General features: G+C 52.1%; 9 protein-coding genes across 9 annotated transcripts; 2 read left to right on the forward strand and 7 right to left on the reverse strand.

Annotated features, from left to right (window-relative positions):
* Window positions 1–141: 141 nt before the first annotated feature.
* Window positions 142–1185, forward strand: Z517_01611 (V-type proton ATPase subunit D; the record flags this gene model as incomplete). Its single annotated transcript, XM_013434570.1, has 6 exons — window positions 142–159; window positions 216–325; window positions 379–389; window positions 446–820; window positions 874–924; window positions 977–1185. 6 exons carry the CDS (start codon window positions 142–144, stop codon window positions 1183–1185), a joined length of 774 nt encoding a protein of 257 aa, XP_013290024.1.
* A 177-nt stretch (window positions 1186–1362) lies between these two features.
* Window positions 1363–2235, reverse strand: Z517_01612 (uncharacterized protein; the record flags this gene model as incomplete). The annotated part of the gene is made up of 2 exons (XM_013434571.1): window positions 1363–2101; window positions 2201–2235. The coding sequence occupies 2 exons, from the start codon at window positions 2233–2235 to the stop codon at window positions 1363–1365; spliced, it is 774 nt and encodes a 257-aa protein (XP_013290025.1).
* Window positions 2236–6735: 4500 nt separating this feature from the next.
* On the reverse strand, window positions 6736–7412 carry Z517_01613 (uncharacterized protein; the record flags this gene model as incomplete). Its single annotated transcript, XM_013434572.1, has 2 exons — window positions 6736–7064; window positions 7121–7412. The coding sequence occupies 2 exons, from the start codon at window positions 7410–7412 to the stop codon at window positions 6736–6738; spliced, it is 621 nt and encodes a 206-aa protein (XP_013290026.1).
* A 2481-nt stretch (window positions 7413–9893) lies between these two features.
* On the reverse strand, window positions 9894–12136 carry Z517_01614 (uncharacterized protein; the record flags this gene model as incomplete). Its single annotated transcript, XM_013434573.1, has 2 exons — window positions 9894–11659; window positions 11716–12136. The coding sequence occupies 2 exons, from the start codon at window positions 12134–12136 to the stop codon at window positions 9894–9896; spliced, it is 2187 nt and encodes a 728-aa protein (XP_013290027.1).
* Window positions 12137–14359: 2223 nt separating this feature from the next.
* Window positions 14360–16129, reverse strand: Z517_01615 (uncharacterized protein; the record flags this gene model as incomplete). Its single annotated transcript, XM_013434574.1, has 5 exons — window positions 14360–14551; window positions 14619–15377; window positions 15439–15770; window positions 15821–15880; window positions 15937–16129. The coding sequence occupies 5 exons, from the start codon at window positions 16127–16129 to the stop codon at window positions 14360–14362; spliced, it is 1536 nt and encodes a 511-aa protein (XP_013290028.1).
* A 1633-nt stretch (window positions 16130–17762) lies between these two features.
* Window positions 17763–19167, reverse strand: Z517_01616 (uncharacterized protein; the record flags this gene model as incomplete). Its single annotated transcript, XM_013434575.1, has 3 exons — window positions 17763–18239; window positions 18290–19009; window positions 19060–19167. 3 exons carry the CDS (start codon window positions 19165–19167, stop codon window positions 17763–17765), a joined length of 1305 nt encoding a protein of 434 aa, XP_013290029.1.
* Window positions 19168–19718: 551 nt separating this feature from the next.
* On the reverse strand, window positions 19719–20540 carry Z517_01617 (uncharacterized protein; the record flags this gene model as incomplete). Its single annotated transcript, XM_013434576.1, has 4 exons — window positions 19719–19880; window positions 19937–20003; window positions 20074–20334; window positions 20389–20540. The coding sequence occupies 4 exons, from the start codon at window positions 20538–20540 to the stop codon at window positions 19719–19721; spliced, it is 642 nt and encodes a 213-aa protein (XP_013290030.1).
* Window positions 20541–21184: 644 nt separating this feature from the next.
* Window positions 21185–25254, forward strand: Z517_01618 (uncharacterized protein; the record flags this gene model as incomplete). The annotated part of the gene is made up of 2 exons (XM_013434577.1): window positions 21185–21417; window positions 21465–25254. 2 exons carry the CDS (start codon window positions 21185–21187, stop codon window positions 25252–25254), a joined length of 4023 nt encoding a protein of 1340 aa, XP_013290031.1.
* A 952-nt stretch (window positions 25255–26206) lies between these two features.
* Z517_01619 (uncharacterized protein) lies at window positions 26207–27355 on the reverse strand (the record flags this gene model as incomplete). Its single annotated transcript, XM_013434578.1, has 1 exon — window positions 26207–27355. The coding sequence occupies one exon, from the start codon at window positions 27353–27355 to the stop codon at window positions 26207–26209; it is 1149 nt and encodes a 382-aa protein (XP_013290032.1).
* Between the last annotated feature and the right edge of the window lie 327 nt (window positions 27356–27682).

The following is a 27682-nucleotide window of genomic DNA, read 5'->3' on the forward strand; positions in this document are numbered from 1 at the left end:
TCATGCCTCCCCGAGCCTTGCAGCTTCGCCAGGTGCAGGTGATAAGCTGCGGTCCATTGATCTTCGCTGCTCCAACTCGCAATTCAGGTGTCTCTGTATTTGTCTCGTACCAGACAGGACGAAAAGTAGTCCACAGACAAGATGTCGTCCGGCGCAGGGGTGAGAAGACCGTGCGGGAAAACAAGAACGACGTTATTACTGACCACTGCCTGCAGAGAGAAGCCGTCTTTCCCACGCGGCAGGCGTTGGGTCAAATGAACTCGAAGTTGAAGGGAGCTCAGACCGGCCACAGTCTATTGAAAAGAAAGAGTGAGGCTCTGACAAAGTAAGTGTATTATCCCCCATTGCTGGCATCGTCACATGCTAATCTTCGGACAGGCGGTTTCGAGGTCTGTACAAACTGTCACACTCTCCTGGCGGACCCGCGAAGCTAAAATTGCCACAGAAATCCTCAAGAGAATCGACGAGGCGAAACGGAAGATGGGGCGAGTCATGCAGATTGCGGCATTCTCTCTCGCCGAAGTATCATACGCAGTGGGCGGAGACATTGGTTACCAGATCCAAGAATCTGTCAAGACAGCCCGGTTCAGGATCAAGACCAAGCAAGAGAACGTCTCGGGTGTCTTTCTGCCTCAATTTGAGGGGTACACAAAGGACGAGATCAATGACTTTGGCTTGACGGGCTTGGGCAAGGGAGGGCAGCAAGTGCAGAGGTGTCGCGAGACCTACACCCGAGCAGTCGAGACGTTGGTGGAGCTGGCAAGCTTGCAGACGGCATTCATGATCCTCGATGAGGTTATCAAAGTTGTGAACCGAAGAGGTATGGTTGTCGGAGTCTATCAGAGACCAGACGGAAGCTGACCACCTACGCAGTCAACGCCATTGAGCATGTCATCATCCCCCGGACCGAAAACACTATTAAATGTAAGCTCATTGGCGTTCCGCGTTCCCTGCAAGCTTCTGACACCCCATTTAGACATCAACTCCGAGCTGGACGAGCTTGACCGAGAAGAATTCTACAGACTGAAAAAGGTGTCGGGGAAGAAACAACGCGATCAAGCCGCGGCGGACGCTGAGCTCCAGAAACAGAGGGAAGCTGGGAGAGGCAAGCCAGAACAGGAGGTTGATGGTGCGCAGCCGCAGGATGTACTAGGCGAGCATGAGGACGAGGATGTTATTTTCTGATGTGACTTGACACAGGGTGAGAGGACCCTGCGAGATGTTGTATGCTTTTTTATCCTCAACGCCAGCCGAATCCATGCATGGGTATCAAATACAATAGCTGGCAGCAGTAGAAGTTTGCCCCAACCATACCATCATAACACTTCCCTGGCGCAGTCCAGCGCAGCCTAGCACCCCCGCTCAAGCTCGTTGATACGTGACCCTGATTCCCTTGCCCTCATCACCCAGTTGCATACCAGCCGTCGCCTCCTTTGCACTGATAGCGCCAGCCTCGGCCTCGTATTCCACAAACGCAATGCCCTTCCGTCCAGGCACCATGCGCACTTCCTTGAACCCTTCGAAACGACTGAATATCCGACTCAGGCCGTCTGCATCGTAGCTGTCCGGCAGATCCCGCAGGAAGAGAATCTTGTTGGGCGGGAGGTACTCATCGGGGATGATGGCCGTGGTGTTGGTGCCCGAAGCTTTGAGGCCTGCGCCCTTGGCCGCCTTCGCAGGGCGGGCGGACAGTCCAGCTCCTGGTGCGGCGGGCTCGGCGGGAGCGGCGGCGGCAGCAGGCCTCTTGAGGACCTTTTGCTGCGTGGCCTCGAGGGCCTGGCGCCTCTCCTTCTCCGCGATCCTGGTCCTCTTCCACTTCTCGAGCCCGTGTTCGCCGTCTTCGCGCAGCACCGTGGCGTCGGACCGCGTGCGCGCAAAGTCCAGCTGCATAGGCTTGTCGAACAGCTCGAAGCCGTTGATCTCCTCGATGGCCTTGGCGGCCGATTCCGGCTTGTCAAAGACCACAAACGCCTGGCCCTTGGCCTTGAGGTTCGACTTGGCCACCAGATCGATGATGTTGCCGTACTCGGAGAAGATCTCGGTGAGGGCCGTCTTCATCTGTTCGATCTTGATGCGCTCTTCGAGGTTTTTGACATAGACCCTGGAGCAAGAGCGAGACGCGTCAGTCACTCAACACATGGTAGGGGAGGGGGATGTTCTCATCGTCTTGTCGAGTGAGAAGGTGTGTGGTGGGACATACGTCGAACTCGGAGGATTTTGCGTGGCGGTCGTCATGACTGCTAGCTTCTGATGCGAGGTTCAGACCTGGGATAGCCTCTTGTGACAATCATCAATCGGCCTGTCAACTCATCAAGATATTAATCGTGGAGCGTGGACGGTGGAATTTGGGTGCGACACTGACACCTGGTGAGGGCGCTGGGTGCGGAGGTGAATTTCATCGCGAGGCTGTCGCAGAGCCGCTCACGTGCCACCGCCGCTTTTACACCAGAATGTTCCACAGATCTGCCAACCCTCTCACGTATCCCCCTTGTAGCATCTTGGACTTGTCGATACACTGACAATCCGAGCGCAGTATCATGAGACTTGTTCGGAGCCTCAGCGCCCCACAAACTCACCACAGGCGAGTGAAAGGCACCACGAGAAGCCTTTCGCCGCTCTAAACTGTTCCTTACTTACAGCTCCAGTTCCAATGGGACGCTGTTGGCATACGAAACCGAGTACCGAGTACACCCGTGTTATATTCGTGGCCACTCCTCGGACCATCCGTTATCCCCAGGCCAAGTCTCTTCAAATCTCAAACAACCAAGATCTGCAGTACTAAACATTTTGGACAATCTAGAGTCCTGAAGACAAGTGTCGCCTCCTGCTATCGGATGGTCAAAACCATGTCACACGTCAACAGCACATGGGACTGTGCAGCATAGCGGACAAGTCATTTGCCACTCCATCTTCGCGGAGCTCTCGTCAAGTAAACCCCATGAAACCTGTGCACTGTGGTGTGTTTGTACGAGCAGTGGAGTGGAGAGAGCAGCAAGAGCCTCTTCTGCCGAACGGTGGGGTGGGGCGAGGGACTGCTGAAGAAGTAGCTTAACCACCAGCAGCGCCAATCGGAGGGCTTGATATCTAAGCTTATCGTCAATCAGGACTCGGTTGAATGTCAGGATTGCGGCTTTTGTCCACACGAGTAGTCACCCAGAGCAAGGGGAAGCGAGCCGTCAATCAATGACTTGATCAGGGACTGTGCGATCGCGTAAGCTATTTTCTTGGGGGGAGTCCATTATTATTATTCCTCCCTGAACCTATTTTGGTCCCTCGCCTGTGTCCTCGGTGTGTACTCCGTACTCGGTAGTGGTATACTGTGGGTGGGAGGGTGCGTGGGAGGGTATAGGAGACGATGCCATTTCCCTGTTTTTCCTCCTGCTACGCGGACGCTCACTGGTTGAAGCAAAGCTCGAGAAGAAAGAGGTCCAGCAACCCCTGCGTTTCAGGGTGCTCCCTGCTTTGCCTCCCTCGCTTCTTCCCTCTAACTCCTTCCTTCCCTGCATGACTAATAAAGCTTATCTAATCTTCAGCCTTGTGCCGACAACAAACCCCAATGATTTCGTGAAAAAATATACTTATCCGTACAAATATCGCCAAGAGAAAGACAGAAATGTTAGTAGCTACCTCCAAAAACAGCAGAGATACACGATCATTGCGCGCTGGAAAGTTGGGCGCCAGGAATAGATTTCAGAAGGGGGAGGTTTGTTAAGCAACGTTTCTGCCTGAGGTGGCAAAATCTGGGTGGGGATCTGACCCCCAAACTCCGCATGACCTGGGAATAAGTGGGCTCTTTTCAACGAACCCAACGGGCTGACAAGCTGAAGCTCCTCTCTACGAGTGCCCAGAGGGAGCTTGTAGTGTTGTGCCAAGCCCAGCGTCATACCAAGGGGTGGATGGAAGGAGAGGTAGGGACTCAATATCACCGTCGCATCTCATTTTATTTCTTACCTCGTATTGAAATATAACCCGTACCTGTCTTGTCATCTGTCTCGTCACGGTCTTTTCAAGGGACTTGAAAGCTTAAAAAAAGCCGTGCCGCCAGTTCAACGGGAGTGGAGACATCCAAGTTACCCTCCCCATTCCCACTTGGGCTAGTTCCTATAGATTGTGGCCGACCGATCTAAAGACCCGGCCTGGTGGAATTGGCTTGATTGAGCCTGCTACGTCCCTTTCAATTGGTCGCCCCACAATTGAACGTCCAACTCTGCGAGACTTCACCTCTTTCCTATCCGCGCGTTCCTCGGTCGCTCCGTCGGGATTCATGTCTAAAAGAGAGGGCGAGGTGTTGACGAAGAGGATCAAACGCGCCGAAACACCCGAAGGTTATTGATTGAGAGTGACAGGGCGACCGGGCGACAGACAGCCAGATTCTCCTTGTCCTGTACACTGACGTAGCGGGCATTCTTGGGTGAATGTGTCAGAAACCAAAAGCCACAGCTCAGCCCACGAGTGGCTAACAAGCCACCGTGAGAACCGCGGGGGGAAGGCCCAGAAACAGAGAGACAGAAAGAGGGAGAAAGGAGGCGAAATGTTCTGGGTCATTCTTGCCTGTCAGCCAGTCAACGGTAGACTTTGCTGCCAGGTCAATGGTTCGCGAACCCCCCCAGTTTGATCGCCTTTTTCCATAATCCCCGGTAGAGCATCACCTGCTTTGTTTGCCTTTTTCCTCAACCGTTATGGATTTATCTCCGACCGACACACAAGCACACGCACACGCACATGCTCCTCGGGTTCTGCATTATTTCCCTTTTTTTTGTCCCGGCCCAGCAGAACCCAGCACCCAACACCTAGTCTTTCTCCGTACCGTCTCGTCGTTACCGGAACTATATTTACTTTCCTCAACTGTACCTCGCCGCTTTTATCCCCGTAATTTTCTAGACATGCCCCCCCCCCCCCAAATGGCACCTACGCGCCTACGAACCTACGTTGGGGGGCAAATGTAAATGCGCTGGTCGGCATCACAGCTACATACGTACCTATGTACCTCGTAGGCACCTCGTCACCTCGCCGAGAACGTTGAGTTCTGGCCCCCGAGCCCAGCGAATCTCCTCACCTAGCTCGATAGGGAAATCCAAACCACTCTCTCCGTCCCCGCGCCCGTCCTCCGTCCCCTCCCATCTCTTCCCATCCCACCAGACTTCCTTGGGTAGCAGATTGATGGCCCATCCATCCATGGCCAAGAGTACGAGTATGTACCGAGTATGTATTTGTGACAGATACCTAAGACCCAACGCTGAAGCCAAAGCCAAAGCCAAAGCCAAAGCCAAACCAACCCTGATGCATGGCTTAGCTTTGAGTTGGTTGTCTTGGGCTTGGGTCTCGCCACCCTCTCCTTGTGCTGCGTCACTCTTCACTCTTCACTCCTCAGTCCCATTGCAGTGTGCAAGCTGGTGCACGTAGGAGGAGTGCTTGTTAGTGGCTGGACTGGCTGTGCAGAGCAGAGTAGAGCAAAGCTGCGCAGTGCCCGCCATGCCATGCCGTGTCACCTTCCTGTTCCGCCTCCTTCAGCTCGTCACTCGTCATTCTTCCCTCTGGTCTGCTCTCCTCCGTCCGGCTGGTCAGTGGCTCGGTCGATCCCTTCCTTTCCTTCTCTGCTCATGGCCCGTACCGCCCCGCAAGACAACGCACCACAGCGCTGAACGCCACCTTAGCACGTCTGTATGTAGTTACCTACAAGCTCGTTCTCTACCTGCCTACCGACCTACTCGTAGATAACTATGCATGCAAGCACCTACCTACCTAAACCGCCTACGGCGCCTAAACTCTAGGCCCCGCGTGCCCCCCATATAACCTATCTTCTAGGCTCCCTTATAGGGGATCGTCGCCCATAGTCCTCCCCCCCCCCCCCCCCACCAAAGAGCCCTATAAGGCGAAGTCACTTAATGAATACACCACCCACCCAGCCTTTTCCTCGGGGAGGACATCTTTAAAGGCATCTACCTCGCACACCCCCCAAGGGCACTCGCTCCGGGGGCCTTCATAGTTTACCTACTTGTAGACATTCCAGGCCCTTTCCTTCTGGCCTCTGAAGCCTCTCTCCCCTCTGTGAGTCATTTCGCCGCCCCCCTCCCCCTTCCCTTCCTCGGGGTGTCCGTAGCAGCACCCTCACCCAAATGTAAATTTGTAGGCGTTTGCTTCACATCAGCATTCTGCAGTTCCATCTGCAGAAAAGTGGACGAGATGCGAAAAAACCTAAGCAGGGGGAAGTTACTTCTCAGAGGGTGATCATCTAAATGGACCTCGGGCGACGAAGAGAGATTGATAAGTGTAGGTGCGGAGGTGGAAGTCGAAGTCGAAGTCGAAGTTTGGAACTTCAAAATACTCGAGCAGCAAGTTGAGACAGCCCATAGTAGAAAAATCAATTGTCAATAGGTAAAAAGTATCTGGTGTCACATCGCAAAAAGTTTTTGGCCAGACTCTTGTCCGGCACATCTCATCATCCCTGTGCTGGTATTCAAATCATCCGGGCCGTGGTACGTGTAGAAGTATGTACCAAAATGTTTTGAGAAAACACCATTTTGTCCCAAACCCCATCTCGAGCAAAGCAAAACCAACCCTATCACCAGAAGAAAAACCAAGTCTCAAAGTACGGTGGGCCCTTCTATGTATGCCTCTGGAATCCAGCACCGATGCTCATGCTCATGCTGTCCTTGTCTCCAGAATAAAAAAGGGTGAGATATCATACGTCGCGGGTATCATGGCTGCAGAAGTAACGTAAAGCGGTCGCAATCCTTAGCGATCATTTCGATGTTTCGTGTGCAAGTGTCGGTGCAAATCATCCATGGTTTGAAAGACCCGCGAGCATTTTGGACACTTGAACCGTTGAGGAGGGACCATGCCGCAATGCGTGCACACCTGCTGCGGGTGCTTCTCTAGGATATGGTTGTGGAGATTTCCGGGACGAGCGAACTCGCTCTGACAGTAGGTGCATCGAAGGCGAGTGCCTTGCTCGCGAAGGTGGCGGGTCAGGTTGGTCTTTGCGTATTTGCCGGCAAAGAACTTGCCGCAATCGCAGAAGAGGCCGCCAATCTCGTCAATGACCCTTTTTTCGGCCTCTGAACCTGAGGGGTCATTAGAGATTGGACACATGGCCTCCGAAGAACAGAGCGAGACTTACGTTGTTTGGGAGTCATGTCCCCGTCATCATAGTACCCATTACCATGGCTGCATCGGCACTTGGGATTTGGTGTGCTCGGAGAAGGAGCTTGTGCAATTTGTGTAGTCAAGGAGTTTTCTGTGCGGCCTAAGGAGTACGCAGCCGGTGGTGACGCAGGCGACATCGAGTTGATGTTCGCAGAAGGGCTCACCAAAGCGGATGCAAAACGAGAGAAAGGTTGCTTCGGAAGGGAGGTGATATTGCCTTGACCAGTCGGTGGAGGATGGATGGGCATGTTCATGAACGAAGACATCGTCAGAGTGAGGATTTGCATCAACAGCAAGAATGTCCGAGACCAGACGGTTGTGTGCGTCTGAAGCGTTTGAAGAATAACTTGCTGTAGCAAGGTTGAGGAGTGATAGAAGACAAGGAGATCAGGAATGACAACAAGGTAGACTTGAGGGGAGAGAAGAAAAGTTGATGAAGGATGGAAGGTATTGAGGAGGGGGGTTGAGTCGCAGGACAAGGGGATTGGGACAGTGAATATTGTGGGGGATGGGTTGGGATGAGGAACGAAAAAACGACAGCCAAACCAAGATGAAGAGTCCCGAACACTGCATATTGGGCAGCGGCATGGTGTACTCAACATTCATGGCACTTTACCATCGATAATTACCTCCCAAAACCGCGTAACGAACACGTCTTGTACCAGTACCAAACGCCCAATGGTCTTGCATCTCGATAGAGCTAGGTTCGTCCCTCGAATAGAGCAGCAGGGCGACGCTATTCTTTTTTGGGACCATTTCCTTGTGGGTAATGCCATCATACCCAGGCCGAGTATGCGTATGACCATGAGTGCTGACCAGTGACAGAGTGCCGAGCAGTGGGGACATGAGTCCCTCGTACCGTCAAGGTTGATTGGACGAGAAAGGAAGAGTCGGCAGATGGACTCATTTTCGAGGAAGAGGCCGCTAAGTGTGTGCTGGTTGAGTCCAGAGGTCGAGCGGACCGAGGGGGCCAGAATGCTGGAGGGGCCTGCAGTCATTCATCACCAAAACACACATGAGTGTGAAGGGCGGTCCTGTACAAAAATGCAGACCATCGGTGGTCCGAAGGAGAAGAGACGGACGTAAGCCTGTGGAGGAAATGCAACAAGTACGCAACCTTCAACGTGCCGACCGATGGAAGCTGGAACCTTTGCAAGGAGCAGAAATAGTAGTGCCTGAGAGATTCCGTAAACACTTGTGTTTCTGTGTGCACCCTCGAGGCAGGCAAACTGGCGGCTCAAAATCTTTTGGCAAGGACGAATCCAGAAATCATGAGAAGAACGAGGACGGAGATGATATATGTTTATGGAAATCTCTCAGAATATCAGACCATCTTAAACTGTTGAACACCACCAGGGGATCGATTATATCACAATTCATGGCTGAAGACAGACCTTTGGCGCAAATTGTCTCCTTCTCCGTGCCCTTTGGTGTTCCATGTGTGTTGGACATGCAGATAGCCATGACTTTGGCGGGCTGAAGGGCCCTGGTGGCGCTCGTTAAGGGCCTGGAGGCTTGCTGTGATGCTTCTGAGTGGTGCAAAGGGACCATCAGGGCTGCAGCTGGTTGGGGCCGGCACAGGGGCTGTGCAGCTCTTCTGCGCTTGGAAGTGTGCAAAGGTCCCCTTTCCATCGCGCAGACAATCTGAGGTAGTTGAAATGTTCAGCTAACCTTCGACGCCTGTACCACAGCAAAACCTGTTTGGCATCCACAAGGCAGGAATTCCATAGCAATTTTTTGAGTGGTATGAGCCTTTGTTTCGGTGTAGCTGAGTGAAGGGGGTGCTGTGGAAAGATGCCCTGAACTTCCAGGGACTCGGTTGCCCAACAGATCAGGCGGACAAAAGTTCCAAGGACCTTTTGTGTGGCTTGCATTGGCGCGGTTGGGCTGCATGACAATCTTTGCCTCAACCAGCAGGTCGATTGTGATGGACGTGATGGGCTTTCTAACCTGGAATTGGGTTCTAGATCATTCAGTGTCAGTGCCTGAGCTCATATAACGGTGAGTTTCCCCCATAAATTAAAGACCAGAGGAGGGTTGGGACGACAGTGAGTGTTCACTGCGGTCACTCTTCCGCACCGCATGTCGCAGCCTGTACAGAAGACAGCACACCCTTCCACTTCACGCCCTTGGTGGTTGTTTCACCGAAATCGAACGGGAAGCAAGGATATCCAAAATGTGTAGGATGCATGAAGATCTAGATGGGGATCAAGGCGTGATGAAAATCTGAAAAAGTGTAGGTGGGTGAAAGTTTGTCTGTGTGCGGAGGACAAACCCGGCCTCAGCTCCCACCCACAGCAGCCATCCGAAGAAGCTGCGACATTGATTTTCCCAAATCTACTCGTTCGATCCGGTCGTCAATTCGTTGTCTCTGCGCCTGCTTTTCCTCAGCCATAATATTATCTCCTTGGTTTCCTCGATAATGAAGGGTGTATTCCAAACTTGTTGCATTCTGTTTTGGTACATTGTTAATGGTCCTCAGGTCTCTGTATAGAGCCCAAGCACCTGCTATGTATAGGCTACGTATATGGAAGCTAAGGCTACATGAGATATATGTAAAAATACAATAACCATACAAACTTTTCCTCCCATGGTTGCCGTCTTCCCCCTGAACACCCCTGCCAAAGAAATATAAAATCAATGGTCCAGGTGATTGGAGAGGAAGATGCAGAATCCAGCATGAAGCACTGTACGGAGCATTTCAGTCTGAGGGAGAATCAAACTTGAAGTGCCCATGTTGCCCTCCATCATATGAGACATAGATCTTCTCGCCTCATCCTCCTCAACGCATTTTCGATAGACCAGGGTTCGTCAGGGCGAGAGCCACACAACGCGTGAGCCTGATCGTGGTCCAGCCCAAAGATCCCCATTCTCTCGTACATCGTCCCGCCTGTAGTCGATATCACCTTTCTCAACAGCAGGCCAGCCAGGGCTGTTGCCTCCACTCCAGATCGTCCCTGCCACTGTGTGCAGATTGGGAGGAGGAATACATCCATGCAATCGGAGTCTGGCATCATCGGGGTGTCGAGGTAGATGGTGGGATCCATCGAGTAATGTCGCACGTCATCGGAGTCGGCGTGACTGTTGAGCACCAACGTATAGAGTCCGTCCTCTTCGGGTTCTCCATCCATATCCCGACTTGCGACCTGGAGACAAGCCTCGACCAGAACGCCTCGAATCTTCATCTGTGCATAGGACACCTTGGCCATTCTGCTTCCCTCGGGCTGTTCGATGTCTGTGCTCAGAACGTCGATGACAACCTGTTCACACTTGGCAGGCCAGTTCCAGATGACCTTGGCTTCCAGTGACGCCCAGGACCAGGATGGTGCCCGATAGTCGGGGTCTCCTGCTGAAGCACTTCTCAATGATGGAGTGCCGTCAGCTTGTCTTCGGCCCAAGACGCACCAGAGCAGACTCTGAGGAAGCATGGCATTGTCCCACAGCCCAGCAAGGTAGCGTTCATCTGTGGCTTCGGCGACTTTTTGGGCAATACCCGAGATCGCAACGAGTTTGTCCTCGCCATAGGTCAGTTTGCATTCCATGTACGCCTCGACGATCCTGCTCCAAACTTCATATACCCAATACGGATCATCCACTTTCGAGCCCGTGGTGAACCAAGTTGAGAGAAATCGTGGTAGATATTTCGACAACAGGGACAATTCCGAGGGTTGCTTATAGGCTGGGTCGAGGATTTTGTCTGCCTGCCTCCAAGCGTGCATTTTCCGGTTGTGAAACTGCTCGGGGATGCCATCAGGATATGCTTCGCAGGCCATCTCACACCTGCACTCCCAGAAGATTTGCTCCTGTCCGAAATGGATCGTACGTGGACTTAGCAAGCGTTCTTGAAGAACCCACCCTCGGGTGTGCAGAGCCGTGTCGGAGAGGCTGTTGCTCCAAAAGTCGTCGTAACCAATGACATATGTCTTTTCTCCGTCTTGTAGTTGGGGGTTTGGTAAGGGATATGGCTCCACCATATAGACGAGCCTCTCTGTAAAACATCCTTGTTGAGGGTCGGCGCTCGTGGCCGCAATATTGCAAAACGAGTTCGTATAAATATCGCCCATTTTTGTGCTCTCCGCAAGCCAATCGTCCCGAGAGTTCTGAATGATGCATAACGCATCAATCCAGATGTAGTCTACTCCCATCCACCTGGCAATCTCCATAGCATCCTGAAATCTCTTTGGTAGCGAGTTGATCCGAGACCACTCTGTCGTTAAGCGTAAATGATTTTCTGTAGTCAACGTGACTGCCGTTCCGGCTCCCCAGCAATGACTCAGCGTAACATATCTGGGAGGTCGAGTGTTCTCCGCAAAGGCCTCTAACCGAAACGTGTCGCCGGATGCTGAGTCGATACGCAATAAGCGGGCGGGAGAACCGTCACCGGTTCGCCAGTCTTGGTTACATCGAACGTGCGTGACACGACAATTGTCAAGCCACTGCCGAACCTGGTCTTTACATTTGCCCGAAAAAGTGTTTGGTGTTAAAGCGAGTGGTTCCCCCGATGCAGATACCTCTGAGAAAGATGGGTCAGTCAAAGAACTGATGGTAGGTCAGCGGGGGGACAATCACCATTTTTGGGGAGGATTTTGAAAAGGCCACTGCAATCAAAAACCTGTTGCTTAGCGATGGGTGCCTCTCCATTTAAAATCTCGGTAGTAAATTCTAACTCGTAATGGTCCTCTAGGTGAGGTAATGTGCCATCCGCGTCCAATGCACGGAGTTGGTAAAACGTGCGGAATGCACGCGATTGTTCTCGAAGCTCGGTACTGCAGTCTCTATAGATGGTCCAGCAGATGTAACACCCTCGCTGAACCGCCTCGTAGAAGTCGCCCACATGTATGTGGTGAGAGCCAGCCCATTCATTCGGGCCCTCTGGATGTTCAAAGAGTGCTGGCTTGGTGCCGATCCAGCTACCTGGTGGATGTGTCTTGACCACCGACATCAGGTCGGTACATGCGTTACATAGCATAGTGCCTTGTTGCGCGGGCATCGTGTAGAAGTGTTTGATGTGTTTGGGGTTCGTTAGGTCAAAGGAGGGCGATATGCTGGGCTGCGTGTCGAACTCAATACATCAGGGCGAGAAGCAGAATATATAGATCCGAGGCCAGGGTCGTTCAGTGCACCGCCTCCCTTCATTCATCTGTGCCTGAAGGGCGAAATGGCCTGATCAGCCAATGATCTGGTGTCCACCGATTTAATCGACCCTGCCCAGAGGGCCACCTGCCAACTGAGGTGGCCAGGCAATTCAACGCCTCCACACAGTGTGAATCATGGATGGGAAGTCGGTTTTTACATTTTAAGAGACGTGGGACTGTCGACCGAAGCCAGGCTTGAAGATGGGACAAGAATGTCAAGTTTGTCGTGCAGGAATGAAAGAGATTGACTCCTGAAGTGGAGGGGAGCCTTGCGGGCCGGCATCACGTGGTCACTATCCGATTGGCCAGCCTTTTCAGTGGGTCGAGTCCTAGATCGTGTCCGTCACACCCACCTTTCTTCTCATCCTTTCCGGCGATTCAGCATTCTTAAAGAGGGAGTAAATGAGAGTAAGATAATTATCCCTTGGACCCCCGCCATTTTCTACTTCTTCTTCGCCGAATCGAATGAGGAAAAGGCACTTTGGTTCTTTCACGCATGCAGTGGAGACGGGTACTTTTGGGGCAAGCAATGTACCACACCAGAAGACGCCATGAACTCCTGGGATCATGAAGGACTCAATGTGTCGGAATTCCTACTTATACTTTCATTTCCGCCAATTAGATAGCGACTGCGCCTCTTAGGAAGTGCTTCAACGTCCCCGACCACATATATACTCAGTGCCGCTATCTCATTCCCCTCCCTCATCCTTGCACTGTCCGCATGCTTGGAGAAGTTTTCCTGCAGTTTACATTCACAAGGTGTCTCGGAGAAGGCTGTCTACGCGTCGCTCCCTGCCTTCATCATCCGGAAGCCTGAATATGATGAGTCACGGGTCTCGAAAGTCCCAAGAATGCCTATTTAACACACGAGTCGCCCTGAAGGTTTGTGCAAACGGAACAACAAATAGGCTGACAGACAAAAGGCTCGAGAGGAAGTCTCGCTCCAGGCAATCTTGGGCATTCGAGGCTCGAGCAATCAAAATGTCAACCCGCTGGGTCTTTCTATGGCACGTAGATGTCATGTTCGTGTCCTGACACTGAACTTGCAGTCCACAGGCTTTGTGGAGTCGGCCTTGACGACCGGGATGACCCTCCGAGATGCAACCGTCTTACATTGACGATGAGTGAAGATGATGGTATCTTCCAGGCAAGGAATTGTCAAGACAAGGGTTGCATTCTCGCGAAAATGATGGTCCTGCGAGCGACCAGAACAACATGGCCAGGTGTCGTCATCACCAACCTATTGCCGACGCGCGGAGACGTAAAGAGACCCACATCTTTATCCGCGGCCATGGTCTCGCCACGTATGTACACATTCACCGGGGGTCTGTTGGTGCCGTGTAGGTACAAGAAGATGCCCAACAATCTCTGAGTGGCGGCATCGTCGCATCTCGCGACGGAGTCCTCGTTCGGGATAGCCTATTCATCATCACGGCTACCTAACTAGGGAGCAGGCAGACCAACCTGGACGGGTATCGAGTAATCACCTATTACTTGTCGAGCCGAAATGACTCTGGATTATTCTTCTTGTTGGTTGGTGGCGCTTGTTAGACGGTGGCGCGCCCTGGAGGGATCGACTTACGTTAGCAGCAAAGTCGCCGAGATGCCAAGCCGCTTATATGTCTGAGATGTGGGGACAGAGTTTCTCACTGGCACGTGGTCATCACGTGAAACACCTCGGTCTTGGCGTCAAATCCCCAACCAAGTGCCAACTTCAACATACTCTCTCCCCCAGTCCTTAGCATCTTACATTGATATCGTTGCTGCTAACAGGTGGGAATGTCTAGACTCAAGTTGACAACTCTTTGATTATTTTTTTCATCCTTTTTAGATTTGTCCTTAGGAAGGAACTGGTGTGATGGCGCCCCACTGTCGAACCTGCCCACCTATCCCTCGAAAATAGCATCCTGACAACGTTGTAACTATGCTTTCCCTCATTGCGAAACTAGCAAGGCCATATCCCTCCATCATAGCGCTTGTGCCGACATGGCCATCCTGCTGGCAAGTGCCCACAATACAATAATCGCTAAGTTACAAGCCTTCCATCTGTTGCTCGAGAGTTGCAACTCTTGCCGCGTTCATGACTTCTCTCGCAACCGCATATAAGTCAACAATCCCCACTGCACCACGAAAAAGCTGGAGTGATGCTCAAGCTTCTTTCCAGGGTTGACCAGCTGAATGTCATAACGTCGAAGTAGCTCGGGGATCACCTTGTTCATCTCAAGGAGAGCAAGATGTCGTCCGATGCATACGTGAGATCCGCCTCCGAACTGACAACGTAAAGTTAACCTCTGGTTTACCACGTCTCGATCTGAGATTTAGGGCATTTGAACTCACCTGGAACATGCATCGTTCCATCATCTTGACCTTTTCCTTATCGCCATCAAGCCATCGTTCCGGTCGGTATACCTCGGCATCGTCACCAAAGACACTCTTGTCTCTATGTAACACCCATCCGTTCACAGCAACGGCGGTGCCCTCAGGTAATCTAACACCATCAATCTCGGCACCACCAGGAGGAACCTTCCTCGTGATATTCAGCCCGACAGCAGGAGCAATCCTCATGGCTTCTTTCAGACAGGCTTGGAAATAGGGCAGATTCTGTGCCTCATTATACGTGACCATCTCGGACAGATTGGCGGACAAGATCTCTCCAACTAGCCTGTCGTAAACTTTCTTGTTGGACAACACATACCAGAAGAAGCTTTGCATGGTGCTTGCGGTGGAATCGCTGCCCGCAAAGATGGCGCCATGTGCTATTGCGAATACATCTCCTGGACCTAGGGCTTCAGGGTGTTCTTTCTGCGCCACGATCAAGCTGTTGAGGAGATCTTTGTACTCGACCTTTTCCCCATCAGGGCCCTGACGTTTCTGAAGTTGACCCAGTGCTGTCTTAGTGATGAGAGCATTTTTGCTGGACATGAACGGGATAAGATTCCACAGCGGGTTTCGTCGGAAAAGGTAATCGAGCCACGGAACCTGGCCCACGATGCCGTTATACCATTGGGAATTGTCGATGGTCTTGATAGCGCGGTCAACATCGACACCTGCCTCAAGAAACCCAAATTTCTTGGAGAATGCGACTTCACCCAGGACCTGCAAACAACGAATAATCAGATCTGCATCACCAATCGAGCGGAAACAATCTCCAACTCACGTCGAAAGCGAAGAAATGAAGCCAGTCACCAAAATCGCAAATCTTATTATTGTCGGCAAATTCGTCCAATTTGGATATTAGGAGCTTTTCGGTCTCCTCGATCCGAGGTGTGCATTGCTGCATTGAGGCCAAGCTGTAAGGAGTTGCTGCATATCGTTTCTTGACCCCGTGGACGGCTTCTCGAGTCTCGGTGAAAATATCCGGGTTCTCGGGCGGCGGAAACACCCCATAGAAGTCTGTTTTGTGAAAACCCTTTCCTGTCTTGAACAGTTCAATTGCAGCTTCTGGGTTTGCAAAAGACACCTCATTTGGTGCAATGCGCACGACTGGACCTGGTTGGGAGTCAGCATTGTCGAGGGACTTGAAAAGGTGCTTCAATTACCATATTTCTTGTGAAGTGCAATGTGATGTTGCTCGGTCTGGCCCGACCAAGTGCTCCAGACTGCATAGTTCGGTCAGTCGAAAGGTCTCTCTTTATTCTTCCTTGGTCAAACCCACCTTTCCATGCTCTGGTGCATGAGGCGATGAACGGCCCAGGGAATTGTCGCAAAGGGGAGGAGTAGCGTCTCCATAGAGGTCGTACAAACAGCAGCAGGAAAAGGATCACGAAGGGATGGGCCGCTACGAACTGCCATGCAGTTACAACTGCTGACTTCGTCAACGGCCCGTCGTCGGTTGCTTTGATCTCCATGTTGCTAGAGATGTCTGGTGAAGAGCAATTGAGGTATCGTTTGACGAAAAGAATGGATGATTAAGAAGGTGCGAGTAGCCCTCCCCAGAAACCCCCATTACAGCCATGCCACCCAGGGCGGTTCTGAACAAAAATCATTGTCCTTGCTCCTCCACGCTGCCACACATGTTCTAGGACATCGTCGGGGGTTCCCCATTCTCACAAAACAACAGAATGCCCCACACGCTAGCCCCACGATCTGTGGCCATCGAGAGTGAGCTGATGGGCTTCCACTAGCCCACAAACATGCCCGGGAGATGAGACGGGGGTTGGACGGCAGACAATCCTGCCATGGGGATCTTTGTCGTGAAGGGATTCTGAACTGATGCGTACCTTCGTACAGATGGGGTAAGAGTCAAGCAGATGGTTGTGTCTAAACTCTCTCTGGTCATCTCAACTGCCGAGCGGTCTCGCCCTGCCCTATCTTCTTCAACTGTGAGATGCTCCAGGGGACACCTGGATGCTGCAGATCTTCAGTGTCTGCTGGTGCGACTGGTCCGTCTTCTAGTAACGGAGCAACCGATATCTCAAAGTCGCTTTCGGGGGGTTGTGATCCAAACAATTGGCCTGTAGACCTGTCGCGCTTTGTCTTTCCAGTGGAAGCAGCTTCGACGCCTTGGAAGCTGCGGAATCTTCTCCACATGACGCCAGTGATGCTTGGAAGGGGTTTTGAGCCTCGTACGCAAGTCACTCGTAAACTGTGGTTTGTCTACCCCACATGTCGAGCTGATGTACGAGAGGTGGTGAAGCCTGCTACTTTCTCCGGCGGTATTCCGGAAAGTCCATCTTGGAACGTCTTTCCACATGTCAGCAGGAGGATCCAGCATTGACCCTGGATCTTGACGCGTACTTTGCAATTACACGGCGTCTTCCTGTTTCTGTGTCTGCTTATCTGGCATCATCTCGAAGAAGCCTTGCATCATATGGTGTGAAGTGTTCGAGCGCCCGCTGAGAAGAGGGTGTGCTGGTCATTCCTGATTGAGTGTCTTGGGTGATGTGGAGGTGGGCTGCAATTTGCGTCGAGTTGTGGCTAGGTGGGAGATGTTGAGCTTGAGATGGAGGTACGTCTCAACTCACTCTTGTCATGAACGTGGCGCTGTGAATCCACCTGCGGATGGACGTCCGCTCAAAGCGAGTCTCTGCTTCATTTCTGCTCAGGCAGCTCACTGCATCATTGTGGATGGCGAGGTTTGCCAGAAGCAGAGGTCGAGGTCGAGGTCGAGGTGTGAAAGAATCGTCTGGTCCCCGGCTCTGTTCCTAGGATACAATATGGGTGAAGGCTAGCTGGTTGTGGATTGAGGCAAGGTGCGCAGAAGGGAGGCGATTGACTACGACTAGCTGACCTTGGTATTGAGTGTGGGAGTTTAAGCGCGTGGTGCGTGAGGTGAGTGAACAAGTGGGTGGCATGGCCAAGTCGAATATCTTTCGCCAGAAAAATTACCGTTGCTAAGTTCTGCTTTCTCTACATCAGCAATTCAAAGCTGGTAGACAATTAATCCTTGGACGTCCCTATCTACTCGTACATGCACATTACCGCCCAGTAGATCTCGATTCTTTTGCGCCTCCAACTCTTCGTTGTCTGACCTTCACGCCCTCAGCCCTTCCTCTTCCGTTCCCGCACTCCATCCGACTTAGATACACCTTCGACGGGTTTCCCATTGACCAGCACAACTGGTTTATCCCCGGCGACCTTGCCATTCTCCAAAGCATTCTTTCCTCCGTTTGGCGCGTTTTCAATCTCTTCATCCTCTTCTTCGTCCTCGCTGCGTTCATCGCTTCTGATATTCGAGAAGACGAAATTTTTGGCAATCCGGAGAATCAAGAACAGCCAGAACAGGTTCACGGCTTGAAGGGAAGCGAGCAAGGAAAACGTGATGATCTGGCTAATCCAACATTTGTATTGCTGAGTTTCCCAGTTCAGCTCGAAAGGTCCCACGGTTCGGAATTCGGTGAGGGTCGCCCACAAGATGAGGAGGTTGATGTAATGGCGGAGATAAATCCACACACACATGAAGAGAAAGTAGTAGGGCCCTACGATGATCGAGTCCAGGTAATTGAGTGTTTTTGAGGTCTGAGAGCCGTTAGCCTTTGAGAAGATCAATTCCCAGGTCTGGGCCTTACCGCGAGGAAAAAGTCACTGATGTCGTGCGTGATATAGACCGCAATCCCCATCTTAGCGAAATGAAAGCGGTAACTCAATCCAATGAGGGCAAGAGTGACGATATGGTGGAAGACCAACTCTTTAAAGTCCTTCCGGGGCTTTTCCAACTGTAGCATGAGGACGAGGGCTTGCTGCGCCCAGTAGGCCGCTTGCAACAAGTAGTATGCTTTGAAAACACCCTCGTGTTTTCGATGAGGAAAACCTTCGAACATTGCCGTGGTATTGAAGTACCACAGAGATCCCCTCGACATGACATAAAGCCCAAAGGGACCAAAAATGCCAAAGTAGATGGCCGTGTAGACTTGTTCCATGAATCGCGCCTGCTTCCCTCTCTTTCTGATGCCACACCTGATCGCAATGGGCCGAATCAACCTCTGCATCAGGAATTCTCTTGTAAAGCTCAGGACGATCGTGTAAAAGGCCACAAAGGCTATATCTGCTTTTCCCTTGCCGTACATGTTCGGCCCACCAGGGTAGTCGGGCCCGACATTATAGGACAAGAAAATCGCTTTGTGAAGAGGGTTCTGCTCCCCGGGAGCGACGTAGTAGGCAATGAGTATCGCCACGGTGAGGATGAGAGGGTTTAACCAGGTGTGTCGAAGGGATATCTGCTTCCACTTTCGAAAGGCCGACCTTGCTTTCCGTCTCTTCGAGTGAGGCTTTCCGTCCTTCTCATTTGCCTAACAAGAGTCAGTCAATCGGTCCTGGAGGCGGCGCTAGATTATCATACAACAATCTGCCCAGTCGGTCGTGCTGTCATTGTCGCCAATGCGGGTGCGCTGGTGTCTCCCCTGGGATCACCCCCCAGGTTGCTCGATGTCCGCCGTGGACGCGCCATGGTGCCGACAATATTGCCAAAGACAGGCCGCACGTTCCGAAGGCAATAGGTAGTAGTTTTGTGAGGCAATCTTCAGAGAGGTGAAACAGAGTTGCGTTGTAGACACCCTGGCGACCCAAAAAGGGCATGTGAAATGGCAACTCTTATAATATTATTATTACAGTCAGCCTCCACAAAAGTATCCGGCCGGTGGCTGTCCGGAAAACGGACCAGTACCTCGCACATACCTTTGGAGGGCCCATGGACCCGACAAGCAATTTCCTGGGAAAATTTAACCCTCATGGATTTCTCGTATCAATCGTATTCTGCGTACTACTCTCACGTCTACCCGTACAGCACCCCTGTGCCGGGCCTTCACAATGGATACTAGATAGGGAAATCTCGTTGCTCAAGGAGTGTGTGAAAATAATTGTGTCGCAGATTGCTTTTCTACACAGTAATTATCAACATGGCTTGTGGAACCGTCCGACAATGTCGTATTTGCCGGCACCGAACTTGAATGCAAGTAGCATCTCTTCGAGTTTTTTCCATCAGTCAGGATTGCCCAAGCATCAGTCGTCCTTTTGACCGCTCTCGTGGTGGCCTTTACTAGACCGCTGCGAAGTGTCCACAGTGCCGTGAATCTTGGCCGTCGCTTCCATACCCTCAGGCTTTTTGCTTCTCTCCTCGTCACCCATGAAAGGATTGTTTGCTCCAGACACATCGCCTTGCGCCTGTCGGGGGTCAGCAAGCTAAAGATCAAAAATATGCATCGTCGGAGTCCACTTACGTCCTTGGCACCCTTTTCTTCTGATTCTTTGGATTGATCTTCTGGCAACGCGGTACCCTTGGGAGTTCTAAGTATTGTGTCAGTCTGCAAGTCCAGCTCAAGTTGTAGCGACCAGCATCGTCTGCAGCTGAACCTACGGTTCCTTGTCGCCGCTTTCATCGGATGACTCTTCCTTGGCTTCATCCTGGGTCTCTTCCTCCTTTCCTCCTTCTTCAGTGCTCGCCGAGTCTTCTTTCGGCGGTTCTTCTTCTGATGGCTCTTCTTCTTTTGGCTCCTCGGGTGGAGCTTCCTCGTGCTTCTCTGTGGAATGGGATTCGTGGCCGTGATCGGATATTTGCGGTCCTTGCTGCCATAACCAAGCTGCGGCTGGGATGGTAACGACGAGGGAACCAATTAACCTGTTCAAGCTGTGTCAGAGACCGGTGGTAGATGTTCTCGCAAAGATAACTGACCAAGGAATATCGCTGCCCTTTGATGCACCATGTTCAGTGGCGTAAGTCCTCCGACCAACTTGGCGGAAACTGGTTCGAGCTTGGGTTCCTGCACGTCTGAACGAAAAAGACCGGAGGGTGCCTCGGAGGGCGGCTGATCTTGGTAGCGGCATTGGAAAATGAGGAAAAGGCGAGCAGGATAAATAGTGTACTGCGACAGTCTAGAGGAGAGGGGTTATGACTTAACAAAGGGGTTTTATTTGCTGTCAGTTGCTCAACGGGAAAGCACCTCCGGAAATACTGGGAGGAGAAGCTTTTGGAGCTTCACCCCAGTAACTTATACACAAGTAGTTCCGCATGTCATACGAGACTCCAGGAACAAGCTCCTCCAGCCAATCAGTGTCACCCAAACGTCATTGGCTGCTGCTGTCTGGGTGCGGCTCCCCGCTTGCGTCCAAAACACGATTCATCATCCCACTTGGGGGGTTTTCGGTGTTTGTCAATTCCCAATTCACTGTGATTGACTATGAACTGGCTGGTATATACAACCTCCTAGGGATTTATCTGCAATCAACTTTGTGCACACATTCCATTAATAGGTTGCTTTAGCACTCGCCCATTTCAGCGTTCAAGCGAGTCCTTGAGCTAATCCATCACTCCGCGTTCGAGTCTGCTTGCGCCTTGAGAAAATTCTCCCCTCATTTCAGTCAAAGTCAACTCCACGTGCGAATTCTACTACACTGAGACAACGTTCCGATGTCCTGAGAGACTTGCCCTCCAACCTCTCATAGCACCCGAAGCGACTCAGTGGCCCACTATGGCTAGAGACCGTAGTTCGGCCCAGCATGGGGTTGCGCAGTTGCTCAACAAGATTAATGACCCCGATCCAGATATTCGTTTCATGCAACTCAGCGACCTCACAGAGATCTTAGAGTCTCCCTCCTCCGAGTACATACGGACCGACCATCATACTGCCGCTCGCATCATCGATGGCCTACTTAAGGCTTTGGCAGACCCGCACGGCGAAGTCCAGAACCAGGCTCTGAAATGGTGAGTGGCAGCATATACAAAGTCCGAATACACTCTAACATGAATAGCATTGCTCCTCTTGCTGCCCGCATACCTGGCGAGACTATTGCGCCTCTTATCGACAAGCTCACCGATCTCACCAATACCGACATCGATATCTCCATTCCCAATTCTGCATTACGGGCTCTGATTGCAGCCATGCCTCAACCCAAACCAAACGAAGCTCCGGCTCAAGATGTGAAAGATGCATATGGCGCCGTCAGCAAAGTTCTGATTCCAAGATTGGTCGGTCATGTGGTGTTGCCGTCAAGTAGACCGCCACCTCAACTGCCGACAGGCCTGTTAGAGAGACAGAAAGACAAAGGCTTCAGCAGTGATGCAGTCGATGTTTTGATCGAAATCATCAAATGTTATGGATCATTGCTTCAGGAGTTAGAACTGGTGGCATTAGCGAAGGCAGTGATGAACATCATCGAGAGTCCGCAGGCTGGAGGAGTGGTCAAGAAACGGGCTCTGGCAGGGATAGGGACATTGCTGGTCCACTTCAATGATTCACAGCTCACCTCTTTTGTGGCTGCCCTCACAGAGAGCTTGCAAAACTCTCATTTAACTACGGAACACCGGAGATTTCTTGTTGCGACGATCGCGACTCTTGCCCGCTCGAGTCCAGCGAAGTTTGGGCCTTTCCTCAATGACGTCGTTCCCTACGTCCTTCAAGCCCTGAGTCAAAAAGAGATTTCACCCGTTGCCTCCGTGTCGGATGAGGATGCAGAGGTTGATCCAGAAGTTGAGGAATTGCGAGAGACTGCCCTCGTTGCACTTGAGGCGTTGCTCGGATCCTGTCCGCATGAAATGAAACCCCATCTACCAAGCGCCATTGACGCTGCATTGAGGTATCTCAAGTACGACCCCAATGTTGCAGATATGGAAGACGACGAGATGGGGGAGCCCCAGGACGAGGATTCTGATGATGGCATCACAGAAGAAGCCCTCGAGGACGACGACGACGACGAGTACGCAGAGTTGGACGATGACGATGCTTTCAGCGATGTCGATGATATGAGCTGGAAAGTGCGACGTTGCGCGGCAAAAGCCCTCTACACCATCATTTCAGGCTCCCCCGCGAGCGACAGAGGCATGCTCTTCGGCAAGATCGCCCCTGTTCTCATCTCTAGGCTATTCGGGGAGCGCGAAGACAATGTCCGGTTAGAGGTTATTGCAGCTACCACCGCTTTGATTCGAAAGACGGGATCTGGTCTGTCCGAGTCACTCACAAGGGTCGATTCTTCAGAAAATCCAGCAATGCCTACCAACACTCGCAAGCGGAGACGGCAAGACAGCGAAGCCGACAAGAAGGATCCAGATCTCCGGGGTCTCATCTCCATTCGCTCCAGTCCTCCTATTGTCCCAGCCTCCCCACCGACGGGGTCGCAGGCTGAGCTTGTCGGTCTGGTACCAAAGATTGTGCAGGCACTTACAAAGTTGTGGAAGAAAGCAAGCATAGCACTGAAGCAGGCTGCAGTTGTCATGCTCAAGACTTTAACGTTGGCAAGAAATGGAATCTTGTCGGATCATCTGCAGCAGCTGGAAGATGCCGTTGCAGATGCTTTGAAGCCGTCGTCGAGCTCAGGGTCCAGTGGTGCGGTATCAGGCACCTCCGCAACAGCTGCCAGTCTTCAAATTGAGACGTTGACTCTGATCAGTGCCATTGCGGAGACTAATGGTACCACTGTGCTGATTCCGTTTGTCATCGCGCTCATCCCTCCTATCACAACTATTGCTCGTGATCGAAACTATAAAGTTTCAACGGAAGCTCTTGTCACGGTTGAACAGTTTGTCAAGGCTCTGACTCCGCCTCGGCTGCCTACTGCCAACCAAGACCATGCTATACACATTGAGAAGCTCTGGGAAGTCATAGTCGACCGCGTTACCGACAATAACACTGACCGGGAAGTGCGACATCGTGCTATTCAGGTATTTGGTGTTCTTATGGCGAGGACATCGGGCACTCAACTGCTGTCAAGCTCAGCTAGGGTTAGGAGCCTTGGGATTCTAAGTGACAGGTTGAAGAACGAAACCACCAGACTCGCGAGTGCGAGAGCAATTGGTCGCATCGGTGAGGCCGCAAGCAGTCACGATAATATCGGTTCTGCGTGGGTTCAAGAAGTTTCCCTCGAGATGGCCAGTCAACTCCGCAAAGCTGATCGAGCTCTCCGAGGTTCCTGCCTGGAATCCTTACAACATCTTGCTTTGAACCCTGTGACATCCTCATTGTACGAAACTACCACGATCCTGCAACTGCAAGGCATGTTGATGCCTCTGCTTTCCGTTAACGACCTTCAGTTGTTAACTCCAACACTTGTCATCATGTCCAAGATCATCCCCACCAATCCCCAAGCTCTAGTTACCTTGGAGCTGGTCGAAGCGCTGTGTCCCATTTCGCAAAATCGGATCGAAGGCCCTCCTCTCCGAGCTTTCCTGCTCCTGGTGAAAGTCATTGGGGAGCAGGGAGTCGGAGCGTTGCTCATGAAACATCTCCTCACCATTGGGACCACCGGCGAGACTATGGTTCTCGGAAGAGCTATCGGCACATTACTAGTCTACGGTGGCGACAACCTCAATATTACGATAGCTGATTTTTTAAACGAACTCGAATCGTCCCAAGACGTGCGAGCCATCTGCTTGGCCTTGACGGTGCTCGGAGAAGTTGGATTCAGGATGGGACCGAAGTCGCCTGTGAATATTCACACCTTCATCCATTGTCTCTCAGCCGAATCAGACAAAGTCCGACTCTCTGCCGCCATTGCACTGGGCAGTGCGAGTTCCAACAACATTTCGGAATGTGTGCCTATCATCCTGCAGAGCTTGACACAGGAATCGACATCTGACTATCTCTATCTGCACTCTGTCAAGGAGATTCTCGAACACTCTGAAAGCTCCTTGGGAGAGATGGCTCCGTATGCAGCGGAATTGTGGCAGAAACTCTTCGCAGTGTCACAGGTCGAGGACAACAGCGCGGTCGGAGCCGAGTGTATTGGTCGACTGGCCACGATCGACCCAGATACATACGTCCCTGAGCTCTCAAAGGCACTGGCAGACCCGAACCCCTTGGTGCGTGGCACTGTCATTTCCGCCTTCCGGTTCACGCTGGGCGAAGCCAGCAACTCGTACAACAACATTCTCATCAAGACCATGACGCCCATGCTTCAGATGATGCTGAGTGACAACGACCTATCCAATCGACGTCTGGCCGTCACCACACTCAATGCCGCAATTCATAACAAACCAGAACTCGTCATCCCCGATGTAGGCCAACTCCTCCCTACAGTCTTGGAGGACTCGAAAATCAAGCCCGAACTTGTGAAGCAGGTCAAAATTGGGCCCTTTACACACACTGAAGATGCAGGTCTCGACCTTCGGAAATCTGCGTATGCGACCATGTACGCTCTGCTAGATTGCCCCGGCGCGATCCCGCATCTCCCTATCCCCAGGATCTTTGACCGCATCCTAGACGGGATCCCCGATGACCACGATATCCGCACCCTGTGCATCCTTATGCTGGGTCGCCTATCCGTGATTGAACCTGACCAGATACCCCGTCGATTGCCCTTCCTGGCCGAAAAGTTTCGGGTGGTTTTGGGTGCGAAATTGAAAGAGAACGCCGTCAAGCAGGAAATTGAGAAAGTGAATGAAGCAAACGCCGCGGTGGTTCGGATCACTCTGGAACTGGACAGGAAGTTTCCAAATGTGACGGTGGAAGGCATCGGCGGCGAATTGATCTCATGGAAAGCCTATGTCGAGTTTGTTAAGAGAGAATTTGCGGGCATGGTGAGAAATGTGCAGATGGAAGGGGCATAGGAGGCCACTACTGATCACGAAGAGGAGCCTGTTCCTCCAAATTGAGTGCCATTCGCCGCGACGTGTGAGGGGAAGCAATAGTCACAGGCCTGGAGCGCGTGCTTCGAATGCATGTGTGGAGCGGAAGCCAGGGTGCTGCAAGGACGAGTTGCGATACAGAGATGAGACTCGATTGCACGAAGAGACGGTCCGACTTTGCACAGTCGATACTAGGTACGGGGTCAAATCCAGCGACGGGGGATGACATGGCGCTGTTGCGATCATCAACCATATACCCACACCCCATAGCCATCCAGATAGACATTATGAGACCAGAGCCAGACGAGAAAAAATGACATATCATAATGTGATTTGTGCGCAAAAAGAGCTCATTGTAAGTCCGATCAATCCGTTAGTCAGTCAGTCAGTCAGTTACTCAATGCTCGCTTGCTTGCTTGCTTTCTTGCTCGCTTCGATGCCTTAGACTGAGAGGGTAGGATGGTTAAGTATTTGTATATGCAGCGGTATTTGTCCTGTCCTGTCTTTTCTTGCCTTGCCCTGTATGTAGCGAGGTATTTAGCGAGGGATATAGATAATGAGGTAGATTCACGTCGTATTATGTATGTATGTATGTATGTATGTATGTATGTATGTATGTATGTATGTATGTATGTATGTATGTATGTATAAAGTAAGTATCTATCCTATGAATCACAGCTTCTGTAGGTATAGGTACATTGACATGGATAGAACATGTCTTGTCCCTGGAAATGTAGCTCATCGCCCGTGTAGATCAGTTGGTCTGGAGAAATCCAGTGTGGTCCATCGATTCAAGACTCCAATCATGCACGATCCCCCTTCTCAGCCCTCTCTTTAGCCACCAGATTAGATGAGGTTGGTGATCATACAATTTATTACCTAGGTAGTGAGTCGGTGAGTCAGTGATCCAGACAGCCAGGTAGCCAGACATGTCCTACCGCGTCGCCTCTTCCCAAACCGAGGCGACAATGGCCCAGTACCTAACGGGATCGGCCAAGACGTGCCCGACGTGGCGCGAGACGACAAAATCCTCGAGCCGCACCATGTCGGGACCACCAGGCAGAACCTGCGCGGCCTCGCGGGCGTGCGATTCCACATCTGGCCCCGGAATGAGCGCGTCGGCCTGGCTGTAGATGTAGGCGCGGCGACAGCGACAGAAGGCGCCGCGCGGGTCGTTGAGCCGGCGCCGCAGCGACAGCGTCACGTTCTCGTGCCCCGTCACGACTTCCACTGCGTGTGTAACGCCCAGGTATCCCCATACCAGGGCGCTGCCGAGCGCGCGTACCACCGCGGGCGATTTGGGCAGGGCTTCGCAGATGGCGGTGTGGGCGGCGTTCGGGTCTGGGAGGGAGGGCGTGCTGTCTAGTATGAGGGCGGTGATGGGGAGGAGGTGGTGGTGGTGGTGGGGTGCTTCGTCGGAAGAGGAGAGCACGGCGGCTGCTGCTGCTGTTGACAGGTCATGCTGTTGCGCCCGCTGGTGCTGGTGTTGGGACTGGGAGTGGTAATGGTGATACGCATCTGCAAGTTGACACGCGCTCCACGCGCCGCCGTTGGAGAAGATGTGCATCAGGACCTTGAACTCCTTCTCCTTCTCACCACCAGTTTCTTTCTCCGTCGTTCCCTTCATCTTTGTCGCCGTCGCCGCCGCCTCGAGATCCCGAATCAGCGACACCGCCGGCTCCAGATTCCGCATCTGCTGGGCCTGCGTGCGGAAGAAGAAGTCCCCCCCGTCTTGTCGAAGGAGCAGGATCGGCGACGACGGATACCGCGTCTGATACTGCTTGGTGTATTTGACAATGTTGCGCGATTGGGCGTACATCCACGAGCAGACGATGATCAGGTCTGGGTCGGCGACCGGTGGTTTCTCTTCTTGCTCTTGGGGCTGCTGCTGCTGCTGCTGTTCTCCACCCGGGGTTCCAGCGTGGCCATCGATCTCTGTTTTCGATGCTTCCGCCGGAGGGGCGTAGAAATAGATCTGGTCCCCCAGCTGGGTAAAGTCGACGAGGTAAGGGTCGCTTCGTATCACGGGAGCCTCTCCCTCGATATCCCACGGGACTTCTGGTTCTGGACCAGCGAATTCCATTTTTGCTTCGGTTCCCCTTACCTTCTCCGCCTCGTCAAGGTCGCCTTTTTTTGGTCTCGCTCGGAGGGGAGGAGATAGACTGGTATAGATTTGAAGAGCCCAGTATTCCTCGTCGGATGGTAAGGCCGAGGCTGATGATTTTCAGGGGAGTCCAACCTGGAGACAAATCTCGACCCTGATTCCAAATCGCTCTCTATATGCACAAACCGTCTAGATACGTACAGATATCTATAATCAAAAAGAAAGAGGCGTAACAACCTATTTCACTACTGAAAGGTATTAGCCGGGTCAGAAACTCTGTCACTTGTAGCATCAGATTCGCCAGAA

The sequence above is a fragment of the Fonsecaea pedrosoi genome, assembly GCF_000835455.1.
Source record: "Fonsecaea pedrosoi CBS 271.37 unplaced genomic scaffold supercont1.1, whole genome shotgun sequence".
Lineage (NCBI taxonomy): Eukaryota > Fungi > Ascomycota > Eurotiomycetes > Chaetothyriales > Herpotrichiellaceae > Fonsecaea > Fonsecaea pedrosoi.